The 13,002-nt window shown below is 39.1% G+C and overlaps 1 protein-coding gene across 3 annotated transcripts in view; it reads right to left on the bottom strand.

The window, feature by feature from the left end:
• Positions 1-12,213, bottom strand: part of Tpp2 (tripeptidyl peptidase 2) — a 73,137-nt gene extending 60,924 nt beyond the window's left edge. For all 3 annotated transcript variants that reach the window (XM_032901034.1, XM_032901035.1, XM_032901036.1), the window contains exons 1-2: positions 11,957-12,213; positions 5,212-5,340 (exon numbers count right to left, since the gene is read on the bottom strand). In XM_032901034.1, the coding sequence (XP_032756925.1) occupies positions 5,212-5,340; positions 11,957-12,121 (294 nt within the window). In that variant the 5' untranslated portion in view covers positions 12,122-12,213. The remainder of the gene's footprint in view (positions 1-5,211; positions 5,341-11,956) is intronic.
• Positions 12,214-13,002: the final 789 nt, after the last annotated feature.

Raw genomic sequence — 13,002 nt, 5'->3', positions numbered from 1 at the left:
TAAAATCAGATACAGTCAAACTATTAGAAGAAAAAGTGGGGAAGAGCCTTGAACACATGGGCATTGGGGAAATTTTTCTGAACAAAATACCAATGGCTTATGCTCTAAGATCAAGAATCGATAAATGGGATCTCATAAAACTACAAAGTTTCTGTAAGGCAAAGGATGCTGTCATTAGAACAAAATGGCAAGGAACAGACTGGGAAAAGATCTTTAGCACTCCTATATCAGATAGAGTGCTAATAAAGTTAAGACTCCAGAGAATCAAATAACCCTATTAAAAAATGGGGTACAATCATTAAACCACTGAACTGAGAATGGGACCCTTGTTGAAGGAATCTTAGAAAGGACTGAAAGAGCTTGAAGGGGCTTGAGACCCCATATGAACAACAATGCCAACCAACCAGAGCTTCCAGGGACTAAGCCACTACCCAAAGACTATACATGGACTAACCCTGGACTCCAACTGCATAGGTAGCAATCAATATCCTAGTAAGGGCACCAGTGGAAGGGGAAGCCCTTGGTCCTGCCAAGACTGAACCCCCAACAAACCTGATTGTTGTAATGGGGGAAGGCTGGGGAGGGGAACACCTACAGAAAAGGGAGAGGGGTTATGGGGATGTTGGCCCCGGGGAATAACAATTGAAATGTAAATAAGAAATACTCAAGTTAATAAAGATGAAAAAAATGGGGTACAGAGCTAAATGAAGAATTCTTGGCTGGGGAATACTGAATGGATGAGAAGTACCTAAAGAAATGCTCAACATCCTTAGTCATCAGAGAAACACAAATCAAAACTACTGAAATTCCACCTCACACCAGTCAGAATGGCTAAGATAAAAACCTCAGGTGACAACAGATGCTGGTGAAAATGTGCAGAAAGAGGAACACTCTTCCATTGCTGGTGGGATTGCAGACTGGTACAACCACTCTGGAAATCAGTCTGGAAGTTCCTCAGAAAATTGGACATTGCACTACCTGAGGACCCAGCTACACCTCTCCTGGGCATATACCCAACAGAGACACATGCTCCACTATGTTCATAGCAGCCTTATTTATAATAGCCAGAAGGTGGAAAGAACCCAGATGCTCTTCAACAGAGGAATGGACACAGAAAAGGTGGTACATCTACACAATGGAGTACTACTCAGCTATCAAAAACAATGACTTTATGAAACTCATAGGCAAATGGATGGAACTGGAAAATATCATCCTGAAGTATCACAGAAAAACACACATGGTAAGTGAATATTAGCCCAAAAGCTCAAATTACCCAAGATACAATACCCAGACCACATGAAGCTCAAGAAGAAGGATGACCAAAGTGCGGATGCTTCACTCCTTCTTAAAAGGGGGAACAAAAATATTTGAAGGAGGAGATATGGAGGCAGAGTTTGGAGCAGAGACTGAAGGAACGGCCATTCAGAGACGGCCCCACATGCCCCATACATATACAGCCACCATGAATGACTTGATAAGATGGATGAGGCTAAGAACTGCATGCTTACAGGAACCAGCTATACCTGTCTCCTGAGAGGTTCTCCCAGAGCATGATAAAAACTGAGGCAAACGCTAGCAGCAAACCATTGAACTGAGAATGGGACCCCGTTGGAGGAATTAGAGAAAGGATAGAAAGAGCTGAAGAGGCTTGCAACCCCATAACAACAACAATGACAACCAACCAGGGCTCCCAGGGACTAAACCATTACCCATAGACTACACATGGACTGACCCATGGCTCCAGCTGCATATATAGCAAAGGAAGCACTTGTTGAGCACCAATGGAAGGGGAAGCCCTTGGTCCTGCCAAGGTTGGACCTCTCCCCCTCCCTCCCAGTGTAGGGGAATGTGTGTGGGGGGGGGCGTGGGGAGATGGAGGAAGTGGTAGTAGATGGGGGGGGGGACACCCTTATAGATGAAGGGGAGGGAGATGGGGTAGGGGGCTTATGTCCAGGAAATCAGGAAAAGGAATGACATTTAAAATGTAAATAAAAAAAAATATCCAATTTAAAAAAAAAAACAAGCAAACTTCTTCCCTATTACATCCCTTGTTGAGCACATGGAGGAGTTTTCTTTTCTTTTTTTTCTTTTTCTTTTTTTTTTTTTTGGAGCTGAGGACCGAACCCAAGGCCTTGTGCTTGCTAGGCAAGCGCTCTACTACTGAGCTAAATTCCCAACCCCTCATTTCTTTATTTGGGTGAAAGATGGTTAGAAAAGATATTTTATGGAGGTAATTTATTGTAGTGATATTCCTTTGTGTCTGGCTTTGGGTGAAATGTTTCAGCAAAGCCTTCGCTATGTTTGGGTTAATCAGAAAAGTTTGAGAAATTGTTCTGAGACTGTTTGAACCCTGAAGAAATGTCTCCTGGGAAAGTCTGTACTTGGTACTATGTGAGAGCTTGCAGCTACACAGACTTTGGTCCTAAGACACTCCTGGAAAACCTTTGGTTATGGATAGCCATGGATAGCCATGATCAATAAGGACTGAGATTTGTGTGGTCTGTCTGGTCTCTTGGGCAGTAAGGGCAAAATAACTTTGTTAGTTTTAACCTTTCCCAGCCCAAATTAATTTTGTGTAATGATTGAATAAAGTAACTGGAGCGAGCTAGTCGGGGTCAGTCTTTTTTCCAATAAGGCTGAATTCCTCTGCTCCTTCAGAAAATGAAGCCTTAAAAAAAAGTGCATGCTGACAGGAGCCTGATAGAGCTGTCTCCTAAGAGACTCAGCCAGAGCCTGACAAATACAGAGGTGAATGGTAGCAGCAAACCATTGAACTAAGAACTGGGCCCCCGTTGGAGGAGTTAGAGAAAGGTTTAAAGGAGCTGAAAGGGCTTGCAACCCCATAAGAACAACAATACCAACCAACCAGAGCTCCCAGGAACTAAATCACTACCCAAAGAGTACACATGGACAGACCTATGGCTCCAGCTGCATATGTAGCAGAGGAAGGCCTTGTTGGGCACCAAAGGAAGGACAAGTCCTTGGTCCTGCCAAGGCTGGACCCCCAGTGTAGGGGAATGTCAAGTTGAGATAGGGGGTGGTTGGGGAGGGGGAACACCGTCATAGAAGAAGGGGGAGAGGGGATGGGATAGGAGGCTTATGGATGGGAAACCGGGAAAGGGAATAACATTTGAAGTGTAAATAAAAAAAAAAAAATCCAATTAAAAAAAAGAATCTCAAATCTTACAAATATCAACAATAGGAAGAACTGATACAGAAATGAGGACATTCATGAAAAGTTGGTTAAATTAAATAATGTACTTTATGTAACTGCAAAATGAAGAAAACAAAGAAATGATTATCACATAAGTTTAAACAGGTTGTGATCTGGAAGAAGAGAGTAAAGACTGTACAGAGGATTATCATCTGTAGACAATGGCTACCAATATGTTCAAAGCATTACCTTGTACCTGGTCTTAAACCAGAAGAATGAGGTTCTGTTCGCTGATTCAGGGTATTTGGAAGAAGGAGAAAAAGAGACAGACACTTACTTCACTGTAACACATGGCTAAGTCAAAGAAACTTACTGTGCTACTTTCAGTAAACTCTTCAGGTACCCTAAAGAGCTAAGGAGACCCAAGTAACCATGGGACCAGTGACTAATAATTACTGAAACACATCTGAGTAACTCTGCAAGTACATTGTATGCATGGATGAAGAAGAGAAAGGCTGGCAGAAAAGTTTGTATGAAATGCAATTAGTTTTCCACCATCCCATTTTACAAGCTATCCATAACCCCCCCAACATGTGGACTCAGAAGATGGTCTAGATGCCAACTTCCTAGGCAACGTGCATAGCAAATGAAGCACTGAAACACACTGGATATCAGTCTGCATGTGGGTAAAAAGGCAAAATTATCAGCCTTAATTGTTTTATCTTATTTAGTAAGCAATGCTCTATTTTACATAATTTCTACCTTTGATTGAACACTAGTGACAACAGTTCCTATATGGTTTAAGTTTAGGTTTTTATAGTTATCCAAAAATAAGCAACTAAGAATAATTATGTAGATCTAAATCTGCAAGGCTCACTAGAAATGTGATTTACTGTCCTAGAATAAACTAATGCATTTCAAACTAAGTCTGTTTGTTTTAAAAGATTAAAAATTACTTCTAAATCTATTTATTATTTATTGCCACCCTCTAAATCTATTAACCAGTAATTTATGAATAGTTCTATGATTGTTTTACAGCTATTGTCTCATGCTTAGCTTACCCATGCCTTTCTACTAAGGACAAAATTTAAAAAAAAAAAAAAAGTCCGGTCATTTAAATTGGTCAATATTAAAGTGTAAATATTTCTTCCTGGTCAGGTTCACTGAGAAAATGACAAAGGCAAAACTATACAGGTGGTTATTTTCTGTCTTTCTACTGAAATTTAAAACCATCTGTTGACTTCAATTAAAGAAAACAATCCCAATTATAAGTACTTTACTGAACAAATAACTTCTAAAATGGCCCTCATGATCCACACCTTACTGTATGCATGCATGCAATTATGAGATACCTCTTCCATGTGTCTGCTTATTACCTACCAATTCCCATGAAGTAGAAAACAATGAAGAGATGGCCTGACACTTGTCACTAACCTTACAGAAAGACCAAGCCTTTCACTTTCGTCACTTTCCCATAGCTCTTGCTGAGAGAGAAGATGGCTGCCATATTACTACACAAAGGCTGTATGAAGAGAGCCATGTGGTGAACGAATGAGACATAGTGCTGCAGCTTTAATCCCAGCACGCGGGAGGCAAAGACGGACATCTCTGTGAGTCTGAGGCCAGACTGCTCTACCTAGAATTTCAGGATGACAAGGACTACACAGAGACACTCTGTCTCAAAATACAAAACAAAACAAAACATCCATGCAACAGCTAACTTGCCAATGTACCTGAGCTAACTTAGCCTTTAAATAAAAGCACAGCCTTGGGCAACAATTTACAACTTCAACAGAAACCCGCAACTACATCCATCCATCAAGATCACGCCTAGGTCCCCAGGACACAGTAATGGAACATCTGCTTATTTTAAACCATGGGGTTTGGAAATACTTCACTTTACAAGTAACAGGTAAAGACTACAATATTGTTTAGGTTTAAAAAAAAAAAACAAAACAAAACATGTTTTGAGGCAACATTACAAAAAGAGGAGGGAGGGAAAAACAAACAAAACAAAAAACCAAAACCAACACACTCAACAAGAGCAATGTTCCAACCTTAAGCACTCTTCCAGAAAGACCAGTGATTTCGCCATCTTTTGGTTCTACTTCTGTAGCAGTATTCACATCACCACTTCCTGTTGTATCAATGATATCAATGATTTTTGGTTTTCCATCAGTCGTGACCTAAAAATTAAGGCAAATAAATTATTGTCTTTAAAGAAAGTAATGGAAATCTACATATATATAAACAAAATTGCCTCTAAGAAAAATTTAAAATATTAAAAATTTAATTGAAGTACAACAAATAAACACTAATGAAAAAAACTAGTCATGGAAACAATATACAACTCTTCAAGTGGTTCATTAATTTCTTTAATATTTACAACCTTTTAGTTGTTAGATGTAGCAGTTGCCAGTACACAAAAATCCTTTATATATTGCAGAGTGAGGAAGCAGACACTATATAAAGATGTAATATACTGAAAGAAATTAAGCAAGAAGACAAAAGTGGTATGGATTTTTCTATTTTAAGTTGGTTGACCGAAGAAAGTCTTGCTGAGAAGGTGACATCTGAGCAAATGTCTGGAAAACGTGAACTTTGGAATGGACAGAAAATACTATTTCATTATTGAATGTCACACAAGTACTTGAAATTTACCTAGTTCTAAGTTCAAAGGTAGCACACTCCCGAATTTGTTTTTTTTCCAAATGCTCCTAATTAGATATCCTCACACACAGTTGTCCAAGCCAGAAGCAGAAGTGTTTCTGATTAGCTAGCTTACACCTTGCATCACAGCTATGAGGAAGTACTTTCTCTAGCATAGAATTTAAATTCACCTTTCTACTTTTTATCACCATTGTGCCAACTTGCCAAACTAACAGCATTTCTTCCTTCCATATGCATGTATCGGCTTCTTAAACTGAGTTGAAACTCACTCTTAGTGAGTCCTTTAACTAATCTCATATGGTGTCACAAAAAACCTGACAACAGTAAAAAGTTACTAAAATAGAACAACTAAAACTTAATTCAAAACTACATGTGTAATGATTCCAAAGTGTTTGTGGCAGCACTTAATGCCAGCTGCACTGTATAACCACTGTGGACTTGGTTTTAAACATCCAACATGCATACTTTGTACAGTGCATGCTATCATACCACCAAGTTCATTGAATATCTGAAACATCTCAGGATGATTTGATCTACTGTATTCTACAGACTGGAATATTTTTACTGCATGAAATTTCTTCTCTTATAAAAACCTAATACTTTTAATGTTTTCCATCATTGCTCAGCATATAAATATCCAAGTAAAAGTTTATCACCCCTTCAGAAAAACCTCTCCAATGATCACTTAATGTTTTCTAAACTTGATCGTAATACTACACATTTTTTCACTTCACAGGACATAATCCAACCTGTACATACACATTAGGTGGCTCTCATCAGTTTCTCCTTTCGATTCAACTTGCCAACATACACTCGACAACACACAGTGCTCTTCTTTTTTTACTCCTGAGTAATCTATAGCATTGGCTCTAATTTTGGTAAGGTATGTTTCTTTATCAGCCACAAACTTTCATGAGACACAATACTATTGCTAAGGTTAACAGTACTAGTGTATTGTCATGAAGGGATTAGTTGATGGGCCCTTTGGGGGTTATTTTGGAAAGGCAAGTTGTTGCATTCAATATATACTTAAGGAAAACACATATACTTAAGGAACCTTAATACTAATTTCCACAGTGGCTGTTCTAATATATATTTCCACCCAACATATATAAGGATCTTCTTTGCAGTCCTCAATTCATCAGCATCTGTTGTTTTCTCAGTGATAGAAATTCTCAGTTGGTGAAGTTGAAATCTCAATACAGCATTTGTTGCTCTAATGGCTAAGGATGCTGAATAGTTTTTCATGTATTTATTGAATAGGCAAACATTTTTAAAATTACATTTTATTTTGTATCTGTGGGTATAGTGTGAGTGCAAGTATGTCACAGAGTTTGAGTAGAAGTCAGATGACAGCTTGTAGGAGCTGGTTCTTTTTCTACCATATGGGATTCAACTCGGGTTGTCAGGATTGACATATTTATCTACTGAGCCAACTCACAAGCTCTGTTCTTTTGAGAGCTAATTTATTTTCCCATTTATTATTTGATTTTTGGGGGATATACATATATAAAACTGTCATGAAGAAACACATAATTTGTACAACTGATATATACTAGTTAAAACCTGTAGTTGTGGGCACACACACACACACACACACACACACACACACACACACACACAAGCTGGAATTAGGCACTGAAACACAAAGTTTGAAGAAAAAAAGGAAAATATAGAAAAATATATCAAATGTCAAAAATTAACAACCACAAACTCTTTAGACTTTTCTTCAACCTAGAAAATTTAAATCTTTAAAACCATGGTTAATGGCCATTATTACTGAATCTTTTTTACCACCATGAATCTTTTCTCCAACCCCAAGTATTTCCTCTATAGTATATGCAAAGCTTTGTATTTAACATATACTCAAGGAAGAAGTGACTCTTACAGGTAACAAGGCAGAATTTTTTTTCTTGATAGGGCAAAGAAGGTACAGCTGGTAGATCCCACAAGTTCTTGTCATGTTGCCTTGAAAAACCGACAGCGTGATGGTATGAAGCTCCAAAGGCCCAACGGGGTTAGCTATTCTTTTTATGAACAACAATTCTTTAGTTTTTTGGGGTTTTTTTTTAAGGTATTTATACTAGAAGAATGCTGATAACCAGAAAGCTCTATATCACAATTCAGAAAAAAAAAAAAAAGTCAATTATCAAAATCATATTAAACTAGTAAAATAAATCCTCATTATCAGTATGTGAGCAAAGAAAATAAGAGGAAAAAAGTCAAATGGGATTTATTTATCACATATTATTTCCCTAAGTTTTACTTATAAGTGCCCCCACTTCACTCACACACACACACACACACACACACACACACACACACAAGCAAAATACATATGCAGAAATTTTAAATTTCGTGTTCACTCAAAAGTGAACATTGTGAAGATTTTTCAGAGTGACCATAGAATTGAAGGATAGAAAAGAACATAAAGGCAAAAGCATATGAGAACTTTGCAGTAGAGCTTGGGGTAAGAAGGAGATATAACTGGTAATGGTGGAAATGTGATTTCCATCTTTGAAGAAGCAGAGGTCCAGGGGTGAGGGCTGGCTAACCTAGAAAATGGAATTATGGGAAAGCCACAGTAATAAGCCCTCTGTTCCTTAGGGAGAAACTGGTAGATACTTCCTGGCTATGCTAGGTAAATAAAGAGAAAATGCCTTTATATTTATATTTATACTTATATTTATACTTATTTCTCCAATATACCTATTATGAAGCAAGAACTGGTATGGGTAGAAACTATTCATTAAGAATCTTTAGAACAGACCAGAAGAGGGAGTAAGCTTGCAAAAACATCAAAAACAAAAGTTCACTAAACAAAAGAAACAATGTCAGTATACATAGTTTCTTGATATTTCAAGGGAGATACTGAAAAGTTCATTTAAGTAAGGGAATTCACATGAGATTACACCTTAGTAACTTTTATTCCAAGAACATGATCAATTCACAAGGATCCCTGCTTCTAGAAAGCTTATCATCAGTTAGGATAACAGATGAGTAGAGATAACGATCCAAGATGTAAGGAGGTAGTCACAAAACACCTTAAGAACTCAAAGTTCAATTTATAGAAACTAAACCTAGGTAATGGACAGGTAATAAGAATATTAAATAACCAGTTATATAGACATAAATATTTGGGTACTAATATTTTACTAAATTAGTGTATTAGAATAGACTTTTAAGGGGTTACTTGCATCTTTTTACCCCAAACTGTTTTTCTCCAAGAGACAATTATATTTCCCTGTCATGAATAGAGACTTCTTTTTCAACAAAAATTATTACTAGCAGATTTCATACCAAATAACCTTGCTATATGCTTTCCAAGAATTTTAACCAGAAAAAATGTAAGTGGAAGTAATAAAATGGAAAAAAAAATTAGTCACTTTGGGGCATTTACAACTTGGCAGGAAATCAAAAAGAAGAAAAAATGAAATCTTTGTTAGCGGCGACTGACTGGACCTTACATCTCTGAAGCCACAGACCTTAACAGTAGAGCTGGCAAAAGGCTGAATTAATCAGTAAGGTCTTAAAGAATGAAGCAGCAGTTCGCAAGTGATTATAGAAAACTGTTGGGCAAATTAAACACCATATGCAAACACATATGAGGACCTGAGACATCTGGATGCCTGGGAAAGACAGAAATCAAATATTCAAGAGAGAAGCACAGGGTGGTGTTGAGGCTAAACTCAAAGGTTAGAATTAAAAGGTGAAAGGCCTTATAATAAAATTCAAAATTTTGGAGTTTTATACAAAAGCAAACTGACTTTGTTTTGAACAAAGATGTTGCTACTTGGTTTGCTTTTGACGATAGTAAATTTAGAAAAGCAAAGCACGTATCAATGGTGAGATTAGTAGCAGTGAGAATTGACACATATAGCTATATATAGCTTAGACCAAAGTTTATCTTGTCAGGAAACCCATTCATGATCTCAGTCAGTCTTCCTATCATCTCACCTCTGTATCTCTATAACAGTTACATTTGCAGGACTTCATTATTTAATGCAATTGTAGGCACTGACCAGGTGCTTGAATGCTTGCTTAGAGAATATTAACTATTTATGCAATTACTACTCTCCTTATGCTGTCTGTATACAGGACAGTACTATCACATCTGACTCTGCCCTCTATTTTGCATATACCCAGAAGCTGTAACAGAAAAGGACTTGGTCTGCGGAAGTTAAAGGAGGAGACAACTGGCTGTTTCCTCTAAGTTCTGATTTGTAACCTCTAGTCCTTTCTTTACTTAAATCCCATCGGGCAACTGAAATAGTCAGGTAGGCTTCCTTTTCTATTCTTTTCTTTTAATTTCTATTTGCTTTTTTACCTTAATGATGCATACACAGAACTACAAAATAATTTCCTCAGGTAAGAAAAAAGTTAAAGTCACTTGTGTAAGTTCCTTGCTGAATTTAAAAAGATCATGTTTAGAATCTGAGAATAAATACTGGATGATCTTATGTTTTCTTTTGGTTCAATGTTTTATTGACTAAATGTTTATGTAAATGTCAAGCATATTTTCCCTTCAGACAATGACCCAGCATGAACTCCTTCTGCTAGCATTTAGTGTTTATTCTGGACCTAAAAAATAGTATTTATTTAACACTTTACTTTAGGACTGTAAAAATCACCTTTAGTTGACTCTCTCAATTATCAAGTAATTCTATGGGGGTAAAAACTGTTACTACTTTACAGAAACAAAATACTCTGATAACCAGAACTGAAAATTCTACAAATGTCCTAGTACTACTCTAAAATCTTCAAAATTTTCTGATCCTCTAACAAAAAGATCCAGTGAGCCACTTAGTCTAGCTGTTCTCCTACACCCTACAAAAAGTAAACACACACTCCTATGTATTGGGAAGCATTTCCATTATGTAATAAATTCTCAATGTGGCACTGCTGTTATTAAGTTTTACACCTTGGCAATTACTATTATATAAAATAACACCTTGGCAATTACTATAAATAAAATAACAACTGTAGTCACAGAAGGGCACCAGAAGTTCATACTTGAACTTCTAATCAGAGACTCTGCCACTGTGTGCTTCAGGGCACAGGTGTGCACCAAAAAGGGGAAGAAGCAACAAAGATTTGGAAACAGGACTGCCTGAGAGTAGCCACACAGGCTTCTTTCCCGTCCTTTCCAATAATCTCTAACTTTTATGTCAACTATCTTCCTATCCATTCATGTTAATTATTAGGCAGCACAATGAAAAAAACTAAAGACTGGAGGAAAATCAAAGGTTAGGAGGAGAGGAATTATTATCTTTTGTGAGGAGCAAGGGTAAGATGGTTTCAATGTAATCTCATATATCTATTTGATAGATAAACTTAAACTGGACAGAAAAGAAGGAAAATAAAGGCTAGAATTAGTCAGAGAGGATCTTCAACAAATTTTAGAGAGAATTTATTAGTGGGTTTTAGTAAGAGGCTAGTTTAGTTTTAAAAACAGAATACATTTTACTCAGACATTTTTAAACACCACCTTTCAATAGGTCCACGCTCTTAAAGACTTCTAAGACTTAAAGACTTGATTAAAGGAAAATGAAGTCATTTTTGGGAAGCCATAATCAAAATATGTCCTCTTATGTTTAGAGGCTTTAAAACGCATATTTTCATAAGGCCTGAAAAGCTCACCCAAAACAAATTAGCCGGACCTTTGGTAAAAAAGACTAACCTAGAAGATTTCAAGGACTCTGAACAAATACACAGCAGATAACTTAAAAATAGAACAAAAGTATCAGAAGAAACCATTCCGGAAGCGGACTGGGTCGTATTCTGGGAACCCAGCTTTGCTGGTCTTGCCAAAACCAGTATTTCTAAACAGCACCAAGTTCTTTAAGGCTGTTACCCCTATCGGTGGTGTCCCCCAGAATTAAAAACTGTAAAAATTTTCCCTTGTCAACCCTGAAGAGGTGTGGGGCCTGGAACGCTCTGGCTGACCAGCAAAGCTCCCCCCGCTCCACCCCACCCCCATCCCGAACAGCCACGCTGACCACGCCGCTTTTGTGCGGAGAGGGAACCGGGCCCGGCGGTCGTCCAGAGCTGTCCGGTCCGCCCCGGTCCATCCGGTCCCCGGCTTGGTCCAGGCTCGGCCCTCTCAGCTACCGGCCCTCGGTGCCGCCTCACCTGCATGCCCGGGGCCCCGGGATCAACCCCTGTGTCCAGGACGGCGATGAGCACCCCGCGTCCGTCATACTCCGGGTAGCGGCACAGGAAGGAGGAGGCCCCAGTCTCTTTCTTTGGTAGAAGACCATGGAAAGGGAAGGGCTCCTCGGTCGCAGCGGTGGCCATGGACGCAAGCTGGAGGACGGACGTGGAAGAGGTAAACTGCCAGGCAGCGCGCGGACGAGGGGCGCGAGGACACCCGGCTACCGCGGGACGGAAGAGGGGAAGGGGCGGGGCCTGGCCACCAGTACCCAATCGCATGCGGTCAGATATGTCTAGCCAATCATATACTTCAACGTAAGCTAACGGCGCCGCAACGAGGCAAGACACAGGAATGTTTGTTACCCAGGCTGCAGAGCGGGGGTGGAGTTTGCGCTAGTGCCAATGACAACGCACTGGAGGGAGGTTCTTAAAGGGTCTGTGGGGTGCGAAGAAACCGGGACTTGCATTCGGAGCTGTCACTCTCCAAGAGACGTCGCGAGAGGAATAGGCGGTCTGCCTGAGGCGTGGGATCCTCACGACGCCACGGTTGTTGGCTTAACCCACTGCGGACCGGAAGTTGGTAAAGTCGAGCTGGGAAGTCTCTTGTCGAGCGGTGGAGGCTCTCGGTTCGGTGCTTTCTGGCAGAGTGAGGTGCTGTTTAGGCAACAGGAAGTGGGTTGTCGGCTATTTTGTCTCCAGAGCCCCCGAAGAAAAGTCCCTTCCTGTCTTCATGGTTTACTCTTGGCATCCGGGAGTTATGAAAAATACCTACCTTTTCTCCAGTGAAGTTCCTGTTTGCCACTGTTTGCAGTTTTTTCCCATTAGGATGTACAGTGACCTCAACCATAAATGAAATTTAAACTACACAGATTAACCAGTAACAAAGGTTGCCTACATTCATAATTAAGAAAATTTGGCGGACGAAAATAATTTTTGTCCTATCCAATGCTTCCTATGTATGCTTTCTGTGGTCTCTGTATGAGCTGGCTGTCCCTATACCGCCCAGGGTAATGGAAAAGGTTTCC

Source organism: Rattus rattus, chromosome 4, assembly GCF_011064425.1.
Source record: "Rattus rattus isolate New Zealand chromosome 4, Rrattus_CSIRO_v1, whole genome shotgun sequence".
NCBI lineage: Eukaryota > Metazoa > Chordata > Mammalia > Rodentia > Muridae > Rattus > Rattus rattus.
The sequence above is the reverse complement of the archived record's forward strand: the minus strand, read 5'-3'. Positions and strand labels throughout refer to the sequence as shown.